Source organism: Vanessa tameamea, chromosome 20 (assembly GCF_037043105.1).
Source record: "Vanessa tameamea isolate UH-Manoa-2023 chromosome 20, ilVanTame1 primary haplotype, whole genome shotgun sequence".
In the NCBI taxonomy this organism is placed as follows: Eukaryota; Metazoa; Arthropoda; class Insecta; order Lepidoptera; family Nymphalidae; genus Vanessa; species Vanessa tameamea.
The window spans coordinates 7318206-7343193 of record NC_087328.1 but is presented as its reverse complement, the minus strand read 5'-3'; the positions used below and the strand labels follow the sequence as shown (position 1 = coordinate 7343193).

The following is a 24988-nucleotide window of genomic DNA, read 5'->3' as shown; positions in this document are numbered from 1 at the left end:
TTTCGAAAATATACAAAGCAGTCAACGTGTGCACAAATGTGTGAGAGAAATTATTGGTTCTTCGGGGCCCCCTCAGGATGAGCACGTGCCTCGTGTACATATATGTTTATATTTTAATTAATAACCGTTACTTATGCCATAATTTTTAACTTCTCATATTTGCTTTATCGTCTTGCGAGGTTTATTTAGTCTACGTTAAGTACAGATACGATATTTCGTGAATCGTGTCGACTTGTCGCGCACCATCTAGTTTGTAATTCTGGTTGCAAACGCGCACGACGTTAACGCCTTTGTTATCATGTTTTCCTCAGATTTATGTTTTATACGGAGTTTCATTTACTGGAATCGTGGAAATTTATACACCACTAAGGCTTATTAGAGTCATGAATTGTGTTTTGTTATGTATCGTTTCTTTAAAATATGGTTTTTATTCGATTGATGAGAAGCTATGGTGTTAACGGGTCAATGGTATTATAATTCAGCGGTCGAATTGTCCTTTTCGTCCAAAAATTTACGATTCTATACTGCAATTGTTTTGGGTGTGGGAAAATGATTATACAACGTTTTGTAAGAGCAACAAAAGATACATTATTAAGCGGGGATAAGGCCGCCTTTGTGCCAGTTAACTTTGTATTTTTCTTTGAATTCTTCATTTAGTATATTAAATCTAATGTTATTAATTACTATACACTAGAGAATCAATAGATGATCATTCTATATATACTTATGATAAAGATTTCAATTTATATGTTCTAATGAGTTTTTTGTTGGTTCTTCTCGGTAGAATCTATATTGCGAACGGGTGGTAGCTTTACATGTTACCATCACATGTCCATGTCCAATGCTAATCGAAGATCACGGGTTCATTTTTGTTTATTATGAGAAAACTTGCTTTGGCCCAACAGCGGGACATTTACAGGCGGTTACCTATTTTCCTAACTATATTAAAAAATATATTTTTCAAACATTTTACTTCTCAATTATTATTTATGTTTTATACATACTCATACTGGACTCATACTTGAACAATAATGGACAAATTTATTCTAACAACTCAATTCGTCACCTGTGTAGGTACGCATATCTATTTAAAGTGACGCATAATAATTCACCGTAGCATGTCTTGGCGCCCGTCGATAGTTAGTCTATAGTCGCACGAATTCAACTTCCTCGGCTAATTGTTGTAATTTAACTAGCGTTCTTCGATGCATTAAACATCGTTTCGATATGTCCAATGCAATGAACGTTTTGTTCAGTATGTAAAAGTTCATTCAACCGTTTCTAATTCGATATATAGTTGCTAGATTCAAAGGTTATCGATGATTTTGATTGTTTTTTTTTAAGCTACTCCAAGTAGACAGTTTCTATTATTAATATTTTTTGTATCTTGTTATTAATTGATAAGTTTTTGACTTTAATTAGAAGACTGTACTTTATCTTCCAGGAGATAGATTGTTTTATACCTGCTTACACCTACTGCCTGCATTTACTGCCTGTATTTACACTTGCTTACTCACTTTGAATACCACAACATAACAATATAAAGTATTGCTGTTTGGTGCTAGAATATATGATACCTGCACTGAGTTCATCCGCACCAACGTGGTAGTCACTTTCCATCAGATGAGACTCCTGCTCTTTTATCATAACAAAAGCCCTACAACCAAGTTAATATATTGACAATTGTTATTTAGTTTGTGATTTATTAAATGAACATATAACATTTTCTTAAAAAAAAAAACAATTCAAATTTCAATATAATAAAATCGTATGACACAGAGACTTGTTACAAAGTGATTACTAGTCGCAACTATGTTTATATACAATGTGTGAACATTCAAATGGCAAATACGTTTAATGTGATACATAAATGTGGAGCTGGCTTCAGTGAACTGCATGTGGAGGTCGCATACGAACGAGTGCGCTAATGAGATGACCCTGTTTACAGTTCGCTTGCACGCCGCACCGTGCGCCGGCCCGGCAGCGGCTTAGACTATATGGAGACAGACTTGTATTCATTTTAATTTAAAACGGGAAGAAAGATTAGCGTGGAGTCACTACTGTCAATAGAGTTTGTTATTGTAAGAATTATAATATTTTATTAATTTTTTAGTGTTCTACTGACTATTGGACTATTATACTTATTACGAGATAACGTCTTATACATTCCTTATGACTGTAAATACTGGTTACATTCAAATTTCAAATATTTTATTACAAAAACATATTGTGTTGATATTTGGCGATAGACACTCGTAATATAAATAAGGCCAAATATATAAATAAAGCTGGTTTTGCTAACTGCATATTTTGATGATGAGTATTTATACCAAATATGTTATTCAATAAATCCATTCATTTTCCTATATGAGACAAACAGTCCGCTTCCATATACAGAAACATCGTGGTTGTCGAATCACGTAGTTCACAGTCGCGAGCGGTCATTATCACCGCTTACCCCCCTTCCATACAAATGGCACTAGATGATGTGATCTGCTCTCTTTGAATAAACCATCACGTGCAGAATGACAGGAAGTTCAAGGTTCTGTAAGGTCTTCCCACATACATTATGACATTCCTATTGTTTTATGCAATAGCAGTTAAATTAATAAAACTATCTACTGAAGTAATCGAATAGAAATTATATTAGGAATAAGTGGTGTTTGGAAAATTAATGGCGTTCATATCTCACATATTAAGATTACTGGATTCGTCGAAGCAGAAACATTCTTCGCGCAAATGTATGTTTTATTTGAACTTAAAGTAAAAAGATTCAACGGATAGCGTGTACAATCGCTATAGTTCGATCAGTGCCATTAGGTGTAAGTTTTTAAATACAACGTCAGATCAGAGCTGTGCAAAAAGTATTTAGTTAAGTCATTTCTAATATGTTTTATTATTTAAATAATAGATGTCACTGTACCGAAATTAAATCGCGCTACCGTTTGGTATTGTTGTAAATACTAATGTTCGAGAAATGTTTGTGTAAAAAATGTTTCAAAAATAATAATGTATACGTGAAGAATAAAATATCAGTGTAAAAAGTGAAGTGTTTTACTGGTTCCCGAAGTAAGCTTATGTATATGTACGACTGTGCGGGTCGTACATAGTGGATGGATACATCCAACAGCAGTAAGACAAAGAAGATTAGTATATAGTTATATACGTAGTAAATAGTAATAGATTAAATATATCTGATGGCGAAACTCACTCAAAGGATAAAATCAATTCCAATTATTGAATACAAATTATTCCCGAACAATTTATTGTTGACTAATAAATTATAACTAAATAAAAATTGTTTCATGGTTAATTAAAATAATAGTAATAAAAGTTAAAAAGGGAGAAGTGTTTAGTTATTTTGTTAAAACCACAAATAAACTCTGAATATTGAAAACTGTTCTCAACGTGTAAGCGATGCTGTTCGAAAAATGTAACAATGCAAAATAAAAAAAACTACATTGTATAATTATCACAATTGAATTTTAGTCTTGTTTAGTTACTATTTATACTATATACTTATCCCCTTATTTTATACTCCCCCGGCATGGAGCCTACTTTAACATAGTGTTCTGGCTAGGTTAAATATTATATGTACTAATCAAAGATATTGGGATTTAGACAACGTTATTTTCCTAATATGTAATACTAGCGACCAGCCTCGGCTTCGCACGCGAGCAACACTGGTACTAAATGTACCACATAATGTCATTATATACAAAGTTCATAGATTTTTTGTCATTAGACAATACAAACCGCTATGTCCCTGCGTTTTAAATCTTCAATATATACGTAAATATTAATTTTAATTACATGCTGTAAAGGGCCATATTGATCTATATTAAATGCGCAATTATTTTTAAGATACTTAATTGGATAAGGATTAATGCTGTATTGTTTAAAATCGCTTCGAAAATAAGCCAATATTTCTCGTAAAAAGTAAAGGATAAAAAATGATTATCCCTAAGAGATAGACATATACCATCGCCTTTTTAAAGTGTACAATACTCTAGTACATTATTTTGATATAACTTGTAGGGTTAAGCCAGCGTTTGCAATGCAAGCGCAAAAAAATGTGTTTATTTACGACATCACATTAGAGACCTCTAAAATTATGAGTGTTTCTCTATTAGATTGTGCATGTATTATACACTTCCTCTTGAATCATTCTATCCATTAAAAAAAACATATCAAAATTCGTTGTGTAATTTTAAAGATCTAAGCATATACGAGGACAGACAGACTGCGGTAAGAGAGTTTGTTTTATACTATGTAATTATTCCTAACACATCTACTTCATTTCAATGTAGTGTAGACCCGACAGGGTAAATGTTACTCTCATTAGGAACTGCTCAAGCAGTGCCTACTTCTTTATCTTATACAAACAGTATATGAAGAATTGCCATATGACGATGAATGGAAAGTCTTTGATGAAACCAAAAATATCGTGCACTTTCAATGCTAATTGGTGGCCAGAGTTGACGAATAAAAAACGCTGATAGAAGTTTGGTGAACTAAAGTGCATTCCATATGCCTTAAGTAATTTGGAAAAGGTAATCTTCTACGAAAGGATCAGGAACAATAGCTTCGCGTGCTTTCCAGGACATTTAAGTGTAGGCTTGGCTGTAACGGAGGTTACAGAGAAATCTAGTATTTTTTTATGAGCCTAATCTGGGATACTAATACAAATAATCTGCAGATCAACGAGGCAGTTATACAATATTTCCAATTACTATCAGCTGACAATTGCTCATCTGTTTTCCAATTTAATAGTATATATTCATCTTACGTCAGACATTAGAAACAATTTGTTGTAAACAAAGATAAATAAAAAAAGTACAATTTAAATACGAAGGAAAATCAATCTGATTTAATACAATATAATGCAACCACGTTCGTTTTAATTAGATTACCTTTGCAGAACAATCGAGGAATACATTAATTTCATTATATAGGCCAGATGTATAGATTGAAAGGCAAACTATTATTCACACCGACGTTCTCTTGCTTATTTAACAGAAACGAAATGAATTTGATATGAATACATTATGTTTGATTAGTGTTATTAAATTGAATCCAGAAAAGCTTTACCACTTTTTTTATTGTTAAATTTGTATTCGTGCCTTTGATGTATCTTATATTCAATTTGTATTTTTTTTTATTTTTGTATATGACTTTAGGAGTTGAAGTTGAACACTTTTTATATTAAAAAAAAAACAGAAATACCATTTTAGAGGCAAGTTTATTTAAGAACATTTTAGATGGAAGTCGAGGAATCGGGACCTTTGATGCAACTTGGCAGATATCTATGTTCAGCAGTGTATAATGATTAATTAATAATGATGATAGTAAATAATAATACTATAATAATCGTAATATCCTTTAATTACTCTACATGTGTACTGTTATTGTGTTTACTTCCTTTTTTTGTTTTGTTCATTTGTTTTTTTATACATTATATCATTTATAACTATTGTTACTTCTGTTAGTATTGTTAATTCTGAATAAATAAATAAATTAAATTAAAATTAAATAAACATATTTTACATATTTTTTATTACTTCAAAGATAATAGATTAGAGATTAGATCGAAGATAATAGATAGATTGCTAGATATAAATAAATATATATTGGACAACATCACATACATCACTCTGGTCCCAATGTAAGTAGCTAAAGCACTTGTGTTTTGGCAAATCAGAAGTAACGACGGTACCACATACACCCAGACCCAAGACAACATAGAAAATGAATGAACTTTTTCTACATCGACTCGGCCGGGAATCGAACCCGGGACCTCGGAGTGGCGTACCCATGAAAACCGGTGTACACACTACTCGACCACGGAGGTCGTCAATAAAACATTCCTATTGAATTATTAAATATGTTCTGTTTTATATAACCTTAAGATGTATCAATAAATGTATTCACTTTGTCTATTGACATCTCCTTTCTTGATATAATAATTTGAGCTGTTTGATGAATACAGATGTTGTTTTTTTTTAATATTCTTTGATACTGAAATATTAAATACCGTTATGATATTAAAACAGTATAAAACCAAAAAGGTTTTATAATTATTTTTATGACTCAGTTTATTTAAAAAGGCCTATTTAAAATCCGCAGCTATAAGATAACTTTGAATGTAATTAAATTTCGAAATAGGTACGTTCTTAAAATATGTACACATGAACTATTTATAACTGAGACATCGTTAAATAAATCAAATCATGTAATTTTCCACCCCTAAACCTCTGGATATTCATCAAGTGATGACAGTTACAAACTGATGTTTTTGCGCCCATACATCATCACTCCGCCCAGACCGCCTTACCTCATCAAGGAATTGCAATCCGTACGGTTTTGAGCGCATTCTCTCAGCATGTTAGCAGATAATTGGATCCATTTGTGTAATGGTGCACTAAATATTGAATATCAATCATTGCTAAGAATTTTGGTGAGTCCACAGGAATGTCACAGTAGTACCGGTGACGTCAGTTTTATTTGGCTTTGAAGGTATGGATATAAAAATCTCGGTATTCTTTTTGTCTATTTCATTGCAATTGATATGTTATTCAAAAGTAAAGTAATAAAGTGACATATTGTAAAGGTCTTGACAACGACCTCTCATAAGAGGAAGGGTTGAACCTAATTTCACAACGATACATCAGTTCGGGTTGGTAATTATGATGTGTAGCCTCCCAATTATAACCACAAAGTAAGCATACGAAAAATCAGGGGTGCCTGGTTTTCAAATCGCGATGCAATAGAAAATATAACTTTACCAACAAACATTTTTGGATTTGATTACACGTAATTATTTAAAATAGCGATTCAAAAGTGCTTAAAATGGCTTAAACAATTTGAACCTAATGTGTATATTATAATCAGAGAAACTATGAGATTCAACTATTAAAAATGATGAAATAGAAAGCCTCCAAAAATATCCTTCTATTTATGTATGCAGCGTTTGAAACTTAAACCATTTAAAAAACCGTATACCGTTTTAATTTTTAATAGGAAATAGCGTATTAAAACATATACCCCTCTAACTAAATTATAATGACCTTCTCAAATTGCATTTTCTTCAAAGACATATCTATCATTAGAGATCTATTTAAATTGGTGAGTCAGTATCACCTAAAAACATAAGGGTCGGAACGGAAGATGACGGATGTCTTTACAAGCTAGCGAAGTTGTCAGTGTAGGTTAGGAACTAAAGAGGCTCTCAAACTTTGGGTGTATAAGGTGAGCTAGAAATCAGATAAATAAATAATGATAATGTATCTAGGTGATAAGACTTACTTTGTATTATATGGGGAATAAATACATTCATTTATTCATTCAAATTATAATGTTGTATTTTTTTAGGAATTTTTATTTTGAATATTCTTAATGTATTAGCTGAAACTTATAATCATCTGAAAAAATATGTAGTAACAATTTAAATAATTAACTACAATTAGTTAACTGTGAATACTAAACTCAATTAAAAGAAAAACTATATTGCGATTATTGAATAATAATAATTAATTAATGTCTTAATCGTTTCGAAATGTTATACTGTATTTTAAAAAGAAAATAAATGTTTAAAAATATCTTATTGACAGATAAAGTTTGACAACCACTGTAATGTAAGCGATAACATATCGTTCGCACGAAAGATAAGTGTTTTCTATCCCTCAGTTTTTTACAGCGTATTAAAAAAGCGGCAAAAAGTATCTCATTGCACCCCTCGTGTCGGAAATACAGTGAACGTATGTTACATATACATGACGATTTTGTTATGACTTAAATTACTTACGAGGTAAATCCCTTGTACGGAAATAGTTAAAAGTCACAATGAAAAAAAATATAAAAATAAAATGAAATTAAACAATAAAGATTTTTTTTTTTTAAATAATAATATTTCGTTTGTTTTGTATTAACAAATATATTATTAACCGTAAAAACGTCAAACGCATTAAAATGAAATAATTTTGTTAAATTTTTGGACTTTAGGGTTACTGCCTTCACTTACTTCTTTTTTTAATTTTTAACATAAATTTTACACGATAGCATAAATTATTCTATTAACTTATTTCAGAACGTCGTTAAATTTAGTTACCATACTAAAAAAACTAGTTCACAGAATGAACTGAATTCATGAAATGGCTTCGCTAATTTTATGAAGACTTCTAACGACGTGACCTTATTTACTTACAGATTTATTATGTTTTTAAGCAAACTCTTAATAAATACATTTTGATACTGATACTATAATAATTATTTAAATGTGTGGGTCTGTTTATTGATTTATTCTTGTTGAACGTAGAATACATATATGTATCATTCTATAAAAAAATGCAACTGTAAATAATAATTTAATTACTTTACAGACACGAGTATATATGTATAGTTTTAGTTGACTTTAGTTGAGTTTAATTTATGTTTACACTTATTTATGAAGGCATTTATCAAATATGGAATATTAATATTAATGTAACTGCCTTAATAAGTATTTCTAACACACCTTAGATGTTGATAACTAAAAAAATTAAAAAGAAAATATCGCCTTCAAATGCAATTATTAAAAACTTAAAAATAATAGATAACCAATAACTACGGGCGCAAGGATTCGTTGGTGGGAATTATTTCATTTGGACAGAAGTTACTGCACAAAATCCAGTCCAATTTCATAAATTAATCTGTATACTGATAAATTAAACACTAAACCGAAAAAGACAATCAAAATAACAACAATAGTAAAAGAATTACAATAACGAAAACATAATGTAAACAACTGAACGCATCGGTCGTTGCCCAGCCATGAAACCAGCTAAGATTTTGACATTCACTTCAGAGTTTCGTCACTAGTACTTCTATCAACAACATACGCGTCGTGTAATTAAATTACCAAACCATTTTGCACTAACATGTTAATAATAACGTCGGAGAAAAGTATATAAGTATAATATTTTTTATTGTCATTAAAATGTTTAAACGAGATGACAATGAGGTCTTAAACGATTTGCATTTTAAGCTCAGGCAAGAACCACTGAGTTTTCATGTGTTTACATTTATGTACGTAAACCATTACGTGTCGTGAGGAAACCTTAACAGTCCCATTTTTGTAGGACAATCATTAGTTGTTACATATTTTTTACTTTCTTGTATTATTTAGGAAGTTGTTAGCAGCTTTAGGATATATAAAATTTTATATTATAGTTTCTAAATAAACTATCAATCGAAAATGTATGTTTTTTAAAACATTAAAGCAAAGATCCGACGGTTAGTGACGGATACATCCGACAGCAGTTTTAAGATGTGACTTCCTAAAAGATGGGGTGCGAAAATCGCGTGATGATATATTAGTGAATGAGGGGAGAGTTGCGTGACTAATGGCTCTATCTGTTGAAGTATGGGGAACGGAATTGGGGTAAGATTATACCAAAAAACCGTTAAAAAGCCAAAAAAGTTAATACGAGACATAAAGATTATCTATATTTTATTATCTTATAAACAATTATAATGTATCTAATTTTGTTATATGATCGCTTAACATGGATTTATTCAATGATATGAACGGCAATTGACACAGAGAGACACAATTTAAAAAAATATTGTTAAGTGTCTTAGAATTAGTGAACACACGGCGTGTTTTTAAATCTATGTGTGTTTTCTACCGAACTAAATTATGAAATAGGATTTTATTTAAATTCAGTATAATGGTTTATACTTTGCATAGTATACTAAAAAAATCTTTTCCTGGAAATGAAAAAGATAATAATATTGTTATATTATTAGGTTTTATAGATGATGTGATGAGTGATGTAGAAAGATCACAAGTATGTATGTGTTTATTTATAGATAATGTTACATTACACCAGTATCAGTTTCCAACTTATTCAAGAACTGTTTTCCTGAGTTAGTTTTATAATTTTTTTAGTAAAACTTTGTAATAAGGATGTGCCCATGATAACTTTGGCCGACTAGCCGACTAACCGATTAGTCCGTTGTACAGAGACCGACTAATCAGCCAAGCCGATCACGGTTGATTTTTGCTTTGCAAAGGCAAGAGCAGTGTTTTTGGTTAAAGAAATAAAGTGTTATTGTTCATTAAAATGAAAGAGCTTAAGTTAATTAAAATAAAGCTTAAGATCTTAAATAATTAAAATCAAATGTAAATCTTGTATAGTAAGGTAAGGTGTGAAGTTGTATCATATATATCAAGTGACTTGACACTTTATTGGCGTCTTAGAGCAACTTCATTATGCAATTTTTCAACCACGCATCATAAAAAATCATATTATTTTCATAACGCGCCCAAAGAAGTATAAAATCAATAAAAAATAAGGATGTTTTAAGGTTTTACTTTATTTGCTCGTTAATCACTGAATACAAATATAATGACTGCGTTTATAGATTTCCCATTAAGCGTGTTCAATTATTACAGGCTGTGCTACAGATCAATACGTAGTCTGGTCTAGTCTGCATAATGGCTTGTACAGTCGCGTTAATAATTGCTGTAATCCAATTAAGTTGAAAGTAGGTCGTACTTTGTCAGTTTTAAAGTTCCTTAAATGCTTCCATACTCCTATTATGTTTTTGCACACGGAATAAATATGAGAAAAATCCCGTTTACAGTTAAAACGATGTAATTTATTATATAAAAATGTCCTCTCAAAGTCAATATAACATAACTGGAGCATAAGGGATAAGGCTCTTTGTTTAGTATATGATGTTTAAAAATGACTTGCTTAGATTATTTCATATATTATGTTATATATCCTTGAGGATTTATAAATAAATAATTGTATCAACTATTTTTCAATACAAAATAAACTACACTATTTTGTATGCAAATTAAAAAATAATGGATAAGTATGAGTTGGGCTCCTAAATATTTAATTAGGAGCCCAACTCATCAATCCTAAATATTTAATTAGTTATTTCAAATATGTCAACGTAAAAAATAAGAAGAGATTTTATTATATTAGTCGTCAATTAGAAATATTACTTATCTTAAATACTCCTATTTAGTTATATACGATTTAAAGAGGGCAAAATTGTAAGGCACGGCTAGTAAGTAATAAATTAACATAACAAAAGACCTAAATATAAAAGTCACGGTGGATTGGGCCACCGCTATACCGGATAGAAGATGGGCATCACCGGGCTTAAGTGTATAAAATCGATATTTCGAAGAAGATTTCGCATACGTAAAAAAGATAAATATGTCAAAAAAACGTAATAATTATTAGTTCAAGCTCAAAAACTCCAGATATTCACACGTTTATATCCAAATATAACTTCTCACTTTCACCTAAGAGCAGAACCATTTTTACAATCATGTGGCATGGTGTTCGTTTCTTAAAATAAAGAGCTCTTATTTATGTATAAAATCTTAACAAAATATTAAGCGTATATACCAACTACTCATCATTATTTAACCGACAAATATGAGTACTGTAAATTGCTCTGTTTCGTTTGGAGGTGAAACAGTTTAATTATAAATGTTATAATAAAATGAATAGGAAATAAAATCATATCAATAAATTATTTAATTTTCTTTTGTACAAATGATATAGTTTAATTGTTTAACGCACTTCTGAATGCGACTGTATAACGACGTATGCTAACAATATTTTAGTGCCGTTTGTCTGGTTTGTGTCGGCTAATTAATGACGGTTTATCAATTCATTACCCGCCATATCGGTGCTTACACACGGGACTGTTTGCGTTATCGGGTTCCATTGTTTATGTAATAGTAATTAATTGTATGACAAAGCTCGTTTAAGTTAAAATCTGTTGTGATCATTGTATTAAAGAGTTTTGACGCAGTATCCAATAAAAAGTGTTTGTCAATAACAGTCCAATTAATATTTTGAGTTTCGAGAGTAATATATGAGATTCGGTTCCCTATTATTAGACGAAATACATATTAGTTTTAGAACAATTTATAATGAATCCTTAATATATAACTAAGAGTATGGACAGTAGGTACAATTGATTCTATAACATAATCATATTCCTTGAGCTATTTCTTAAAAACATACTCGAATCTTATCCCAAAAAACGATTGAAAGATGTTAAAAAGCTATAGATGATATTAAGCATAATAATTGTAACATTAAAACTTAGGACCATCAAAATAAATAAGTTATATAAAAATAGCAAAGCTGTACGAAAAAATGTGGAATCGTCTTTAAAACAAAATAAAAACTAAGTATTTTATTCAAATAGTCGATTACAATATTTTAACTCGAATTTGAGTCGAGATGGTTTATTAGATGCCATTGGATTGCATGGAAAACGTGTATTTTATGTCATCGGTAGGGGAACTGACAAATATATCACTTGATGGTAAGTGTTCACCACTGCCCATAGACGTTGGTACTCTAAGAAATATTAATCATTTCTCATATAACCAATGCGCCATCACCTTGGGAACTAAAATTTTATGCCCTTTTTGCCTTTAGTTACCAGTGTAACTGTACCAGTGATCCGGTTAGAAGGGTTAGTGAGCCAGTGCTACTAACGCTTCTAACCGGATCACAACAATACTATTGCTACTTGGCGGTAGAACATATGATGAGTGGGTGATACTCTACCTTGTTGGGCTAGACAAAACCACCAAGTAATTGTATGTATTACTTTATATTAATTATTAATGCCTCTGTGAATAAGTTCCATCCCTTTTTCTTTGCTAACTAGGGGATCATTTCATACACTACCGTTGAAGGTCTTATAGTTAATGTAAAACTTTTACCAGAAAGCATAAAAGTGACTCGTATCATTGTATGATATAATTTCTTTCGACTTACGGAAATCGAAATACGATTGAACGCAATACCCATTGGAATATGCAAATAAATTGCATCGTTTTTACTCAGATCAATTTCCATGAACCTATTTAGAGTTCGTTTGCTTACGAATTATGAGTTCGGTCGAGTCGTAAAGAATACACAATCAAAGTTTTCAGACGATATGCCGAGATCGCGTGACGGTTGACAGGAACGGATTGCTTTTCGAATATTGGAACGATAAAAATTGATAAAACGATTCCTCTGTTTTAAATTTGTTTTACGTTCGGATATTCCAGTACAAGTTTATGGCAAAACGTAAACTAACTTAGATTACCTATTCGTGTATTTGTAAAAAATATTATTTTAATTGCGCTATTTGAATTATAAATTTATATTTTCAATCTGGTCAAGTGTCTAGCTTGCATGAATCTTGATGTCGAATTCTAGATCAGGTCAAAAATAATGGATTTGATTAAATTATTCTCAGGGGCAGTAGATATGTGATATGTTATTAAGTAGATAGTTGAATGACATGAATGAGACCATAAATGCCATCGTCATCACTATTATTCTATTTATACCTATGACTAATGTTAGCCTATTAATTCAAGTGATTTCGTTAAATAATTAATATTATACACGAGGTTAAATATCAGTTCAAAGGTAAACACGAACCTGTCATCCGCTAGTTCATAAGTTGTTTATATTAAGACTTTAAATTGTAATGATACAATGTTTAAACTAATCGTATATACACTTTTATTAAGGTAAGTACGTAAATGTTTTTTTGAAAATGAATGTAAATTATATGTGACTTATTTGTGAATTAGTTGTACGCGGCTTCGTTCGCGTTTTAAGGGTTGGTCGTCAGGTGTTAAAAAAGCGTATGTTGTCCATGGGGCTCAAGCTTGCATATCAAATTACATCAATTTTTAGTCAGTAACAGGCAGACAGACAGAGTTTCTTTCGCATTTATAACATTAGTATAAATTATCCTTTTGAATTCACACAAAAAATACAGTTGTTTTTCATTCTTATACACCATTGTTAAGATTCCAATTAGAATATAATTCATTTCCTAGTAACTCCTGTCTGATCTTGCATTTCGTAACTATTGTTACTGATGTAACAATGTTATTCGAATTTCACTTGATGTATTAAGCACTGTAATCAAACTAAATTTGTCCAGCAGGCGGCTCCGATCCTTAAGCGACTGAAAATACGGATTGATATTCTTACTTAATCGTGAAATAAATCTTTGGTATAGGTTATATCTTTATTTATTTAAAAATGTATATTTGGGTATATTTAAATAAATATATATTTTTAATTATTTGAAAATAAAAATATTTAATATGCTTATCTTTGAGATTCGTTACGTTGGTTGTTACTTATTAATAAAATTGTTATTATTTTATAAATTATTATTAATTTCTAAGATAATAATTTTGTTACACTCTTGTGCCTCTGGAAGCTAGTAAGACCTTACGTTCGATCCCTTTCCGTTTTTTTTCGGACTATGCGAGTAAAGGAATTCATCAAGCTGTTGTTGCGCTTTGTTTAAATCGGCTTAGAAGTTTTTGAGATTGGCTGCAGTGGTCAATAATAATAATTATGTATATATTGAAAACTACAGAACTCAGCAATACTATCAATTATATGTGAAATAATTAAATTGTCGGTTCTTATGTTGACACAATTTACAAACGAATGTACATTAATTTAGAGTTTTAATAGCGTCTGAGGCATTGGTAATATTTTTTTCTTTTTCTTATTTTTCGAAATATAAAACCGAATGTTTCCACTGACTTTCCATATTGCTCTTGCGCAGTGAAAGCGTACAGTGCGGTGGGCGGACGTCAAATCACTGTTACCACATTACCGTACTGTTACCGTAAACGTTCCGACATAAAACAATAATGAAAACTTGTATATGCTGATTGCGAGGTACACGATAATATACGAATTTATTGTAAAATATATGTAGTTTTGATGACGAAAGTTTCGCTTAAATTAGCGATCCGTATCGCTATTCTATAGAGCAAACTCGAAACTCATATATATAACGCGTTTGTGAAATTAACATGATATAGAACATTGATTTTATTTATAAGATATAAAGGCAACAAAATAGCATGTAAACGTAAGTTATTTATCGATATTTCATGAGTGAAATATAGAGTGAGTTCTTACAGAATAGCACCGTTGATCGTGAGAAAATCTTTCGAAAGTTATACCCAATCTGATTGTTTGTCTGATTGTAACGGCTGATGCTTGTTGTAACACAAAGCAACAAAAGCGTATAAATAAATGTAATGTGCGTTCCAGTTTTATATTTAGTTTATTTATTTCGTTTAATAAAATTGCAAATGCATCACTTATCAGCGACTTTGTTAAGGTTCATTGACCCTTATCATTGTGCATGCTGATCTTGAAGGAATCATCCAGGCGTTTGCCGTCTATTTTGTTTACCTAAAGTGAACTACTAAAAAGAGGAGCTATGAATATATTAACACCTTATTAAGTTTTGTTGAAAGAGTCGTTCTCTGAATAATTCGTCCATGTAAACACACAGTCGAATCAGCTTCGTCTCGTATAGTATTTAATTGAAATGTGAAAGCACTGAACTAGATGAAAACTGGAAGAGTTTTGTGTACTCGTTTGAGTAGGCAGCAAAGCTCAATTATTACAACGGCAAACAGCAAAACAGAGTATTCTGTATTGGTGAATTGAAAGATGAGTGAGCCAGCGAAATTAATTGTAAATAAAGTTTTCTTTCTAAATCAAAATCAAAATATACTTTATTGAAGTAGGCTTTTATAAGCATTTTTCAATCGTCATTTAACTAAATATACGAGTACAAGTGACGCTACCACCGGTTCGGAATGCAGATTCTACCGAGATGAACCGGCGAGAAACTCAGTAGTCACTCTTTTTCAAAATTTTGATATACAAAGGCATGCTAGTTAAATACAATTATACATATATATATGTAATACATACTGCCTGCGATTGCCCCTATTTCATACTATATATGTCGTATAATTTGTTTCTACTTTTACTTTAATTTTGTATTATTATAAAATGTTTACATGTTAAATATTTTATTAAATTCTATTAATATTAATTAAAAAAATGAATTAAAAGTTCATTTGGATCTTGTGTCGTTAGATCTAAATTAGATAATTTACACGCCACAATATCTTTAAAACAATTTAATTTATTATCCCTTATTGGTGTTTGGTTGACTTCATTCTATTTTATTACAATATATCACTAGTTCACATATATACAGTGTAAGTTATATTTTAAATATATTTTGCAGGTGTTTGAAAAATTAATATACTATATCCAAGATTACAGTGATCGACTAGAAAATTTAAAACGTGGATGTGGACACCTTTTCATGTACTAAATAAGTCTTCGTTGTTAATGAAGGTGATGGAAAACATCGTGACTTTATCTAGAATACAATTGGTTTTGGTATGTTACTTACGTTAGTATGTTCACTTTAATAATTCTTCTCGTGCTCAGAGGTGAAAAAAAATCGGCTGTGTTTCATTTATGTCTGTCAAATATAGCTACCTATGTATAAGAATAACCTCTGGTGTTATAATTTTTATGGTTTTTTAGAAGGCTTTTAACTAACTAAAAAAGTAACTTATTCGACAAAAAATATTTTAAGTCACAATTTATAACCTAAATTTTTTTTACTCGTCTAACCTACAACTAAAGAGGGTGCATACATGTTTATATATTCATATGTTTGTCAACAACTGAAGACCATTTTGAATATCTGATATATTTGTAATGTAACTCCAAATGTCATTATAACATTGTGAATCTATTATGGACTGAAGGTGACCAGATGAACATAATAACAGTAATTGTAAATTCATACTTGGTGGTAGGGCTTTGTATAAGGCCGTCTGGGTAGGTATCACCAAAGAGTAATATTTAATATCTATGCGTTCTAGTTTAAAGTCAACCTTTATTGAGTTAAGTGTTAGTTAGGTCCTTAATTCATAAATTTGATGACGCACTGAAGATACAAGAAATGGTTATTATTTTTTTACAGCGCCTTTATCTCTGGCCGATGCTAACTACTTACCACTTACCACGAGCTGGTATGTCTACCTATTTTTAAAAAAAAAATTATATTATTGTCCAAACACTGGGACGCCTTCAAAGAAAAAAATAACCCTAATATATGTAAAGCTAAAATTATGTAATTTAAATTATGAAATAAGCTCAGGATTTAAAGTATCAAAACTAATTAATAAAAATAAATATTTATCATCTGTTGCAAGTATACCTCCTTTGCATAATCTGTTACTGGTTTTAAATAGTTACTTAAAATCTTTGAGTTGGGTCCATAATTCAACTTAACCTACATTCGGCAAGGCTATGTGTTTTAAATATGACCTTAGCGTTATTATAGTAAGATTGTAATAAAAATATGTCTACCAACTTTAGTTCTATTGTTGCATATACAAAAATAAATAAATGATCAGTATTTTAATTAAAAAATTTTATTTATCTAATTTAAAAGTAACTTATTTTATAACCTATTTTAACGAGATGAAAACGCTTGATAAACATTTTGTTCCTAAATATTGTACTATAAATTCATAATAATGTGCCAATACGATGTTTCCAACATTCCAACTTATGTCCAATCGTCATTTTAGTAGAGGTGTTATATGGCTAACGATTGGTAAAGAAGCAACGATTGCATTATTTAAATTGTAGGTACCAACAAATGTGCGTTCCAACGTTGGCCCTATTTGTGGTAGACAGCTATGTGCAATCGCTACACTCTTATATTATGTCATAAGTATTGCGTTGTTATTGCACAGAATCGGCAGTTCGTTGGCATATCTGTCTCGTTTTATAGTTGTATGATTTAAATTTAATTTTATATTTGAAGTATGAGGAAGGATTGATCAATCTTTCCGTTCGAGCAAATTGAATACTGACATAATATTACATTAGTAGGTGTTAATTTAATCCTCTTCAAAGAATTCCTCGGTTAGTGGGACTTTGCTTATTTGATCATATGTGTAAGTGCTAAAGAATCGTTGGGTAACGTTCATCGCGTAGTCTATTGCATAGTCGAGGATAGGCCCTCCGAACTCCTGCGCGACTAGTTGAGAGTTTGAATTCAGAACTTCCAAGATGTTTGCGCCTGTAAAAAAAAATATGATTAAAATCGGCCCTACGAAAAGCTATCGTAATACTTTTAAAAATGGAACTATCATGAAACTAAGCTAAAATTGATCAAACATTGAAATTATCGACATTAAAAATATTTGTCCTATTTATGGTATGTTTCTGTTTTGTATTTTTGTAGCGGTTTCATAATTCACTTACTTATTTGTGGACTGCCTCTAAAGAGGTTTGTAAGATTAAGTTTGAGATCAGAACCGTAGTCAGCCTTGTATTTATAAGAGTTAATTTTGTAATGTCCTTCTCCATTTTTGTCTTTTATGACCTTTTCTAACACTTCTAAATGAATGCGTTGATTCCCTGTTAAATAAAATTAGAATTACAAGTCTCTCATTTCTTGTTGATAAACATATTAGATCAATATATCATATTAAAAGATTCCAAATATGATTAAAAAAAAAATGATTGAAATTAGTAAAGAATAATGTTTGTATTTAAATATTTCATTTAGCAAGTTTTTGGTTCCTTTAACTGAACAAAAATATGATATTGTAACAAGTATTTAATAAAATAAACGTACATATTTTAATTTTGGCACTGCCCTCTGTGTCAAGATTGAAAAGCAGAATTCTTCCAAGAATACTGTATTGACCTCTAATAGTAAAGTTACAATGTATGTCGAAAATAAACGTCCGTTTTTCACGTCTTGATCTAGAAAAAAAGGAACTTCGTTACGAATATAAAATGAATAATTTAACAATTATATTTAAAAGATCTAAAAAGACGCAGTCATAATTTGCACAGTAGGTACATACATATCTACTAAATATACAGTTTTTATGCTCACCATGTCAATATAATTGATGTGTTATTTAAACGAATGCATGAATAAAATCTAATTAAACTCTATCAAAAATCCGGAAATCAATTAAATTAAAATAATAATTATTGATATTTTTTGTGATGCAGGTATAATTGAAGGTGTATCGAAATGTCACTAACATTAAAATTGCACGGAGTTTTGTCAGTTGATTTTATTTCTAAAAAAATATACAAAGTTCCGTCTTAAGTCAAACTGTAATATAATTACACTAGATAAATTCAATTATATTATAAATCCATGTTCTTCTAACAGTCCAATATGAAATTGTTAAACTTTTCGAGGAATCTGAACTAGTTAATCAGAAACAACTTACAAATTTAATCAGGAATCACTTTGCTATAGTATCTGTCAAACGATCATACGAAACGATCATTGATGACAGTTATTAGATGCACTTTACCATTCTGGCCTGCCGCCTTACGCAATGGCACAAGGTTATTAATAAAGGATTTAATAGATAATTTTGGTGGACATTCTCATCGGACCAGAAGCTAGCTAGTTGGTGCTATTTCCCATGAAATTATTATTTACACTGACCATTAAATGAATCAATGAGCCCCAGTGAAATTCATTTTACCACTAATCATATTGTAAGAGATCAGTGTGACTACAGGCACAAGGAATACTAAATTTGAGCGCGCCAGGTGCATTGTATTTAAGGTTATGTAAGGAATGGTTAAGATTTCTTACAGCGCCAATGAATATGGGTGGTGAGTAGATAACGCCCTCTCACCATCAGGAAAAGAGAAACTTTTTTTTTGGTTTTGAAGATATTATTTTTCAATGGGAAATTATATGTTGGTCTATCACGAGTTGGATCATCCCAATAGATAATATTTTGGTGGAAAAAAACATTTCACTATATAGGTAATCATAAAATATAAGTAATTTAGTATGTCGCTAACAATACTCAATTTAATTACAAATTGAGCTGAATATTGACGTGATAAAAATTAACACTATTCCCAAAATTCCGTGCTAGGAAATTTAAAATTAAACGGGTTTTACAATCCTGTCTTGAAGTAGAATTGCCTTATTAAAAAAATATTTGAAGAATGTGATGTGAACGTTATAATCTACGAATGGATTAAACTGGTGCAGTAAGACTTCAATTTGTAATTATATTCGATATCATTAAAAAAATCTGTTACTCTGATATCTGATATTTTTGGTAGAAACTATATTCCAAGCCGGCGTTAACGCTTGACTATTTGCGGATAACGAATGTTGAAACTTGTGTATTCAGCAAAACTAGTTTAATTTACCAGTTTTTTATTAATTACGGTAATTGATAAGATTTCTCGTCAGGAAGAAGGCCATTATGCCCTTAGCGTGAGAGAATATTGTTTACCGTTGGCAATACAGGAAAAATGTAATTCCTCTAATATTAATTAATATTGCAATGTCTTTTTTTAATAGTAGGACGGTAGGTAGGCGAATGGCCTACAAATTGTGATTGGTCACTTCTGCCCATAGATATTGTCCTCGTTAGAAGTATTAACCACTATCTTAAATGCTTTACCAAGCTTTTGGACTAACCTAATATATGAATTTGAATTATGTATTTCTTATACTATGGTATCCTTTTAATATTATAATTTTATAAACTCCAATCCCTTTCATAGCATGGCAGATATCAAATACACCAAAATTGTAACATGATAATGTAAGCTTCGTGCGAGAATTTTGATCGTAATTACACTGACTCACTGAACCTGAACTGAAAGAACAGTAAAGTAACATTCCGTTAATTTCCCACACTTAAGAATATTTTGGGTATTTTTCTTACACGCTGCTCTTATGTTCGTCGATACACATGTGGTCGATTTTAATACAATTCGGCAAATGCAAGTTACTTCGTGACTAAATACTAAAGCCAACTCAAAATCCTACTAAAGATTTAAATCATAATTACCATACTAAATTATTTTCATTGACATTTTCGAAATTATTACCAACTCTACTCATTGTTCATATTGTGTTATAATTGGTTTTCCAATAAGTGTATTAAATAAACCCATGGATATTTAAAGTACGGTGTTATGTAAAGTTGTTTTACCATACCGTACTGTTAAGGTAAAATCTACACGCTTGAATAGATTTTTTAGTTCAAGGCAAGTTCTGTAATAATTACGTGCTTACGTAGCACAATTTTTGAAGTGTTTAGTTGCTTGACATATATTTTGAAACTTTATGCCCTGAATAAACGACCGGTCACAAAGGATTATTATGAACGCTAAAGGCATATAAAAAAAAAACATTTCGTCATCAGAAAAAGTTAATAATAAGGAGTATCTTCTCTTTTTTATTAATGTATTTATCGTTTTTTTATGCTATCGGTACCATGACCGAGAGTGTTTTTAAATTGCGACTTAGCCCTTGAGTTAAAAGCCAACTTTTAGGTCACTAGAAGTACAGACTATTCGGCATATATTTTGATGTATATGTTTATGTTTTATGATCACCGTTTCAGAAAAATATCTTTAAGATATGACTATCTCCACCAGAAGTAAGATCTGCGATACTTCACGTCTACTACCAATCCTTACAAATATTGTATTCGTCAGTAATGACGATAAAATTAAAGGCAGGAATCATATATCTCTACATACCTACTTAATGAGATACAAGTAAATAAAACAAGCTTAAGAAAATAAGGAAGGAATGCGTTACATAAAGATGTGCTATTTGTCCGACAATATATCAACATTGGCAAACAAATAGTACATCTTCATCTCGCTCTCTCTTACCTATAAAAACGAGTTAAGGATGTGTGTTTAGTTATAACATGTTCATATATGTATGTATGTATGTATGTATGTAAAATTTTAACTGACCCATGCTTCATATGAGTATTACTATGGGTACCACTAGATAACTAGACAGATAGTGTGGTGGATTTTTTTTGACAGCTGTTTCATCGGAACAGTTCTACGATATTTTATTCTTTATTTCTATTCAAACAGCGTATGCTTTGGAAGACTAAGACTTATCATTTTTTTTCGGGCACTAAAATAGTACTTACTCATTATATCGTTAGCTAATTTACAAAATGTTCCTAAATTGTATACTTAAAACTTCCTCGCAAATCAATCTGTCTCAGGAAAACGGAATGAAAATCGAAACCGTAGTTCCTGTGATTAGTCCGTACTTATGTACAGACAAACGCCACGGGGACTTTAATTTATATTATACATACTTAGATATACATTACATCACTGAGTCATTCATTAAATAATTTTTCATATTAATCCGCTAAAAATATAAAAATAATTTAAATTTATATTAAAATTTTAAAAATGAAAATCAATGGGTACTTTTTTAATAGTATAGTATTTTTAATTGACGTTTTACGTATGTTTGAATGTCTGAAATGTCAATGTCAATTAAAGGCAATGCTATCGCTATTGGAAACGTCTAAAACAATATTGAATATTTAACACAGATTTTTGTGCATATATTAACTACCTTCAATTAAAATTAAACACTCTGCATCGAAAACAAATTGCACGTTTTTTATCATATAAATTATCTTGTACAGAATATTGTGTATTACCTTGGTACACTAAAAATGAAATTTGTAATATACTTACGAAACTTTGTCCGGTATACAGGTGCTTAATCCGGTTAATTTTCCATTGTGGAAAGTCATTTTAACATTTCCCGGTAAATTCATAGTTATGTTTCTATCTAAGTATAACGGATCGAGTGGCGGTATATCGGCCTCCGGGATGCCTCGGACCACCCCCGGGATCGCATCCAGAGTTGCTTTTGTGAAACATTCATCGGTTAACTCGCCGCAAGGATGGATAAAGTCAGCTGTGAATAAATTATTATAATTTAGTTAAATATATATTAATTGTTGCACTCCAAAACCTAACATTTAAATATATCTAAAACTAAAGCTGTGATCTATTTCGGGAATTATAAGGGTTCTATAATTTGTAAGTTATAAATATATTTATATATAATAATATATTTCATTATATATTTTGTTAAACGTAAAGTTTACAAAATTTTCTATGTCAAAGTTTAATTAATATCCCGTAACAATATTAATCCATTAGGATCGATCGTTCCCATTATTTATAAAATATATGTTTGAAATTTTACTTACGCAAAGGTACCAATTGCAAAGTGCCATGGAAACAAATACAAAGCACGGTAACACTGACCAAGTTACGTAAAAATTCAATGCCCTTAGACATTATAAATAATAATAAATATTAATTTAAGACGGTATCGCCACAGCCGACGATCAGTGTGTGAATGGCTTTATGTCGCTCCCCTGGCGTAAATACTTATTTCGTAGTTGTAATTAAATAATGTTTCAAGGATTTATGGGGCAGTCTCGTTGATGCGTTTTAGTATTTTATTTATAAAGATTATTTTATTAATATATTTCTTATAAAATGAAAGATGATTATTTTCGTGCACATGTTACCAGTGGTAGGGTAAATATTACAAGCATAAGTACTATTACTTATGAATTAATTCCTAGTTCTAACGTCAAACTTCGATGTAATCGTGTTCAATTAACTTGTACGCGATACAGTGTTATTTTTGGCATGCATTGTTATTGCTTAAATTTAATGGCAGTTGGCATTAAATAATAACAAAATTTTAAATTACATTTAATTTACACCGAAAGGTATAGAGTAGGTATAGGGTATACTTCAAATCTCAATAAAAAAATAATTCCAAATCGGTCCGTAAATTACGGTGTTCTAATGTAAAAAACATAAATAAAATACAAATCGAATGATAACCTCCGTTGTTTTTTAAGGTCGCTTAAAAATTGCTATGTCATATTCAATGATAAATTTAAGGGTACGAAACAAGAATATTTTTTTTAAAATTAGAAATACTTTTTGCTTCAGACTTTTTTGTGAAATTGCTTCTTTAATATGACTTAAGCCCAACCTTTAATCTTTACTCTAATGGTAATGTGATGGTAAACGTTAACATAAAATAGACGTACCTATTTAAACACAGTACACAGTATTTGGAATTAACGTCCAATTTATATTTTTGATGTCAGACGACTTTAAAAATCAACCAAAGTTACACTATTTTTTTTAAACGGTAGATCCATTAAATATATTTTGCAATTTTTTATTTCGATAACTGTCTTAGTGGTATGAACATAAATGTAATTAGGTAAATATTTTTTACCTATTAACGTTTAAGCGTTTTGTGATTGATATCACATTTTTTGCTATATCATTAATTAATTTTCTTATGCAGAATACTTGTGTTGAAAGAGGCGGATCAGCAAATGGGCTTCCCATTGGTATGTGGCTATCTCTGCTCGTGTTCACTACAGATCCCTGTGGAACACCATTAGTTCCACACACAGGGATCTGTGTTGTACTCGGAGCAAAAAAGTGACATCGACTTTAATGCTACCTACGTCCATTTCGAAAACTAGCGATTCAAAAGCTCGGATTTTCCGGAAGTCTGTAAGTAGGTAAATTTTTTTCCTCAGAAAAGTTCCTGAGACCTTGAGGCGGTCATCACACTTAACCTGACATGGTATGTTTTAAATGTGACGAATCAGCATGATGAGATCTTATTAAAGGGACATAATTATTATAACCTTAGTTAGTTAGGAGATTCTTAATAAAACCAAATATACTTTAAAACAACGCAAAGACACAATATAAAAAATATATATTTAGATAGTTATAACGTGATGCTAACGATTATTACGAAACACATTTGCATTGAAACGAAATTGAAAGCAGATAGATGTAAATTAAATATTCATAAATTACCAAGCTATTACAAAATATTTATTTTTAAATATTATAGAGTTTAATCTTCAGTTAGGTCAAATGAGTTTTACGAACAGTATTATCCGTACATACTAAAGTGATTTTATTTATCGATCTATTAATATATTTTACCCATTAAGAGATGTATGGATTATTCCATATATACGTTTTATTTTATAGCCGAATCAAAGTAATTGACGAATTCGTCAAGTACTTTGATTCGGCCAGTTATTTGAATAAATCTGATGAATTATTTTTATTCAGACAACTGGTTAGTGCAGTGTGATTTGCAATTAGCCGCTAAAGGTTGATTGTTCGAATTCTGCTCATAACAAAATTTAGTATAGAATGTTTCAAAGTTAATACCAAGA

General features: G+C 30.5%; 1 protein-coding gene across 1 annotated transcript; it reads right to left on the bottom strand.

The window, feature by feature from the left end:
* Positions 1–17302: 17302 nt before the first annotated feature.
* LOC113401661 (uncharacterized) lies at positions 17303–23149 on the bottom strand. The gene is made up of 5 exons (XM_026641656.2): positions 22958–23149; positions 22434–22659; positions 18538–18668; positions 18162–18317; positions 17303–17976 (listed from the first exon to the last, which is right to left on the bottom strand). Exons 1-5 carry the CDS (start codon positions 23046–23048, stop codon positions 17795–17797), a joined length of 786 nt encoding a protein of 261 aa, XP_026497441.2. The 5' UTR covers positions 23049–23149; the 3' UTR covers positions 17303–17794.
* Positions 23150–24988: the final 1839 nt, after the last annotated feature.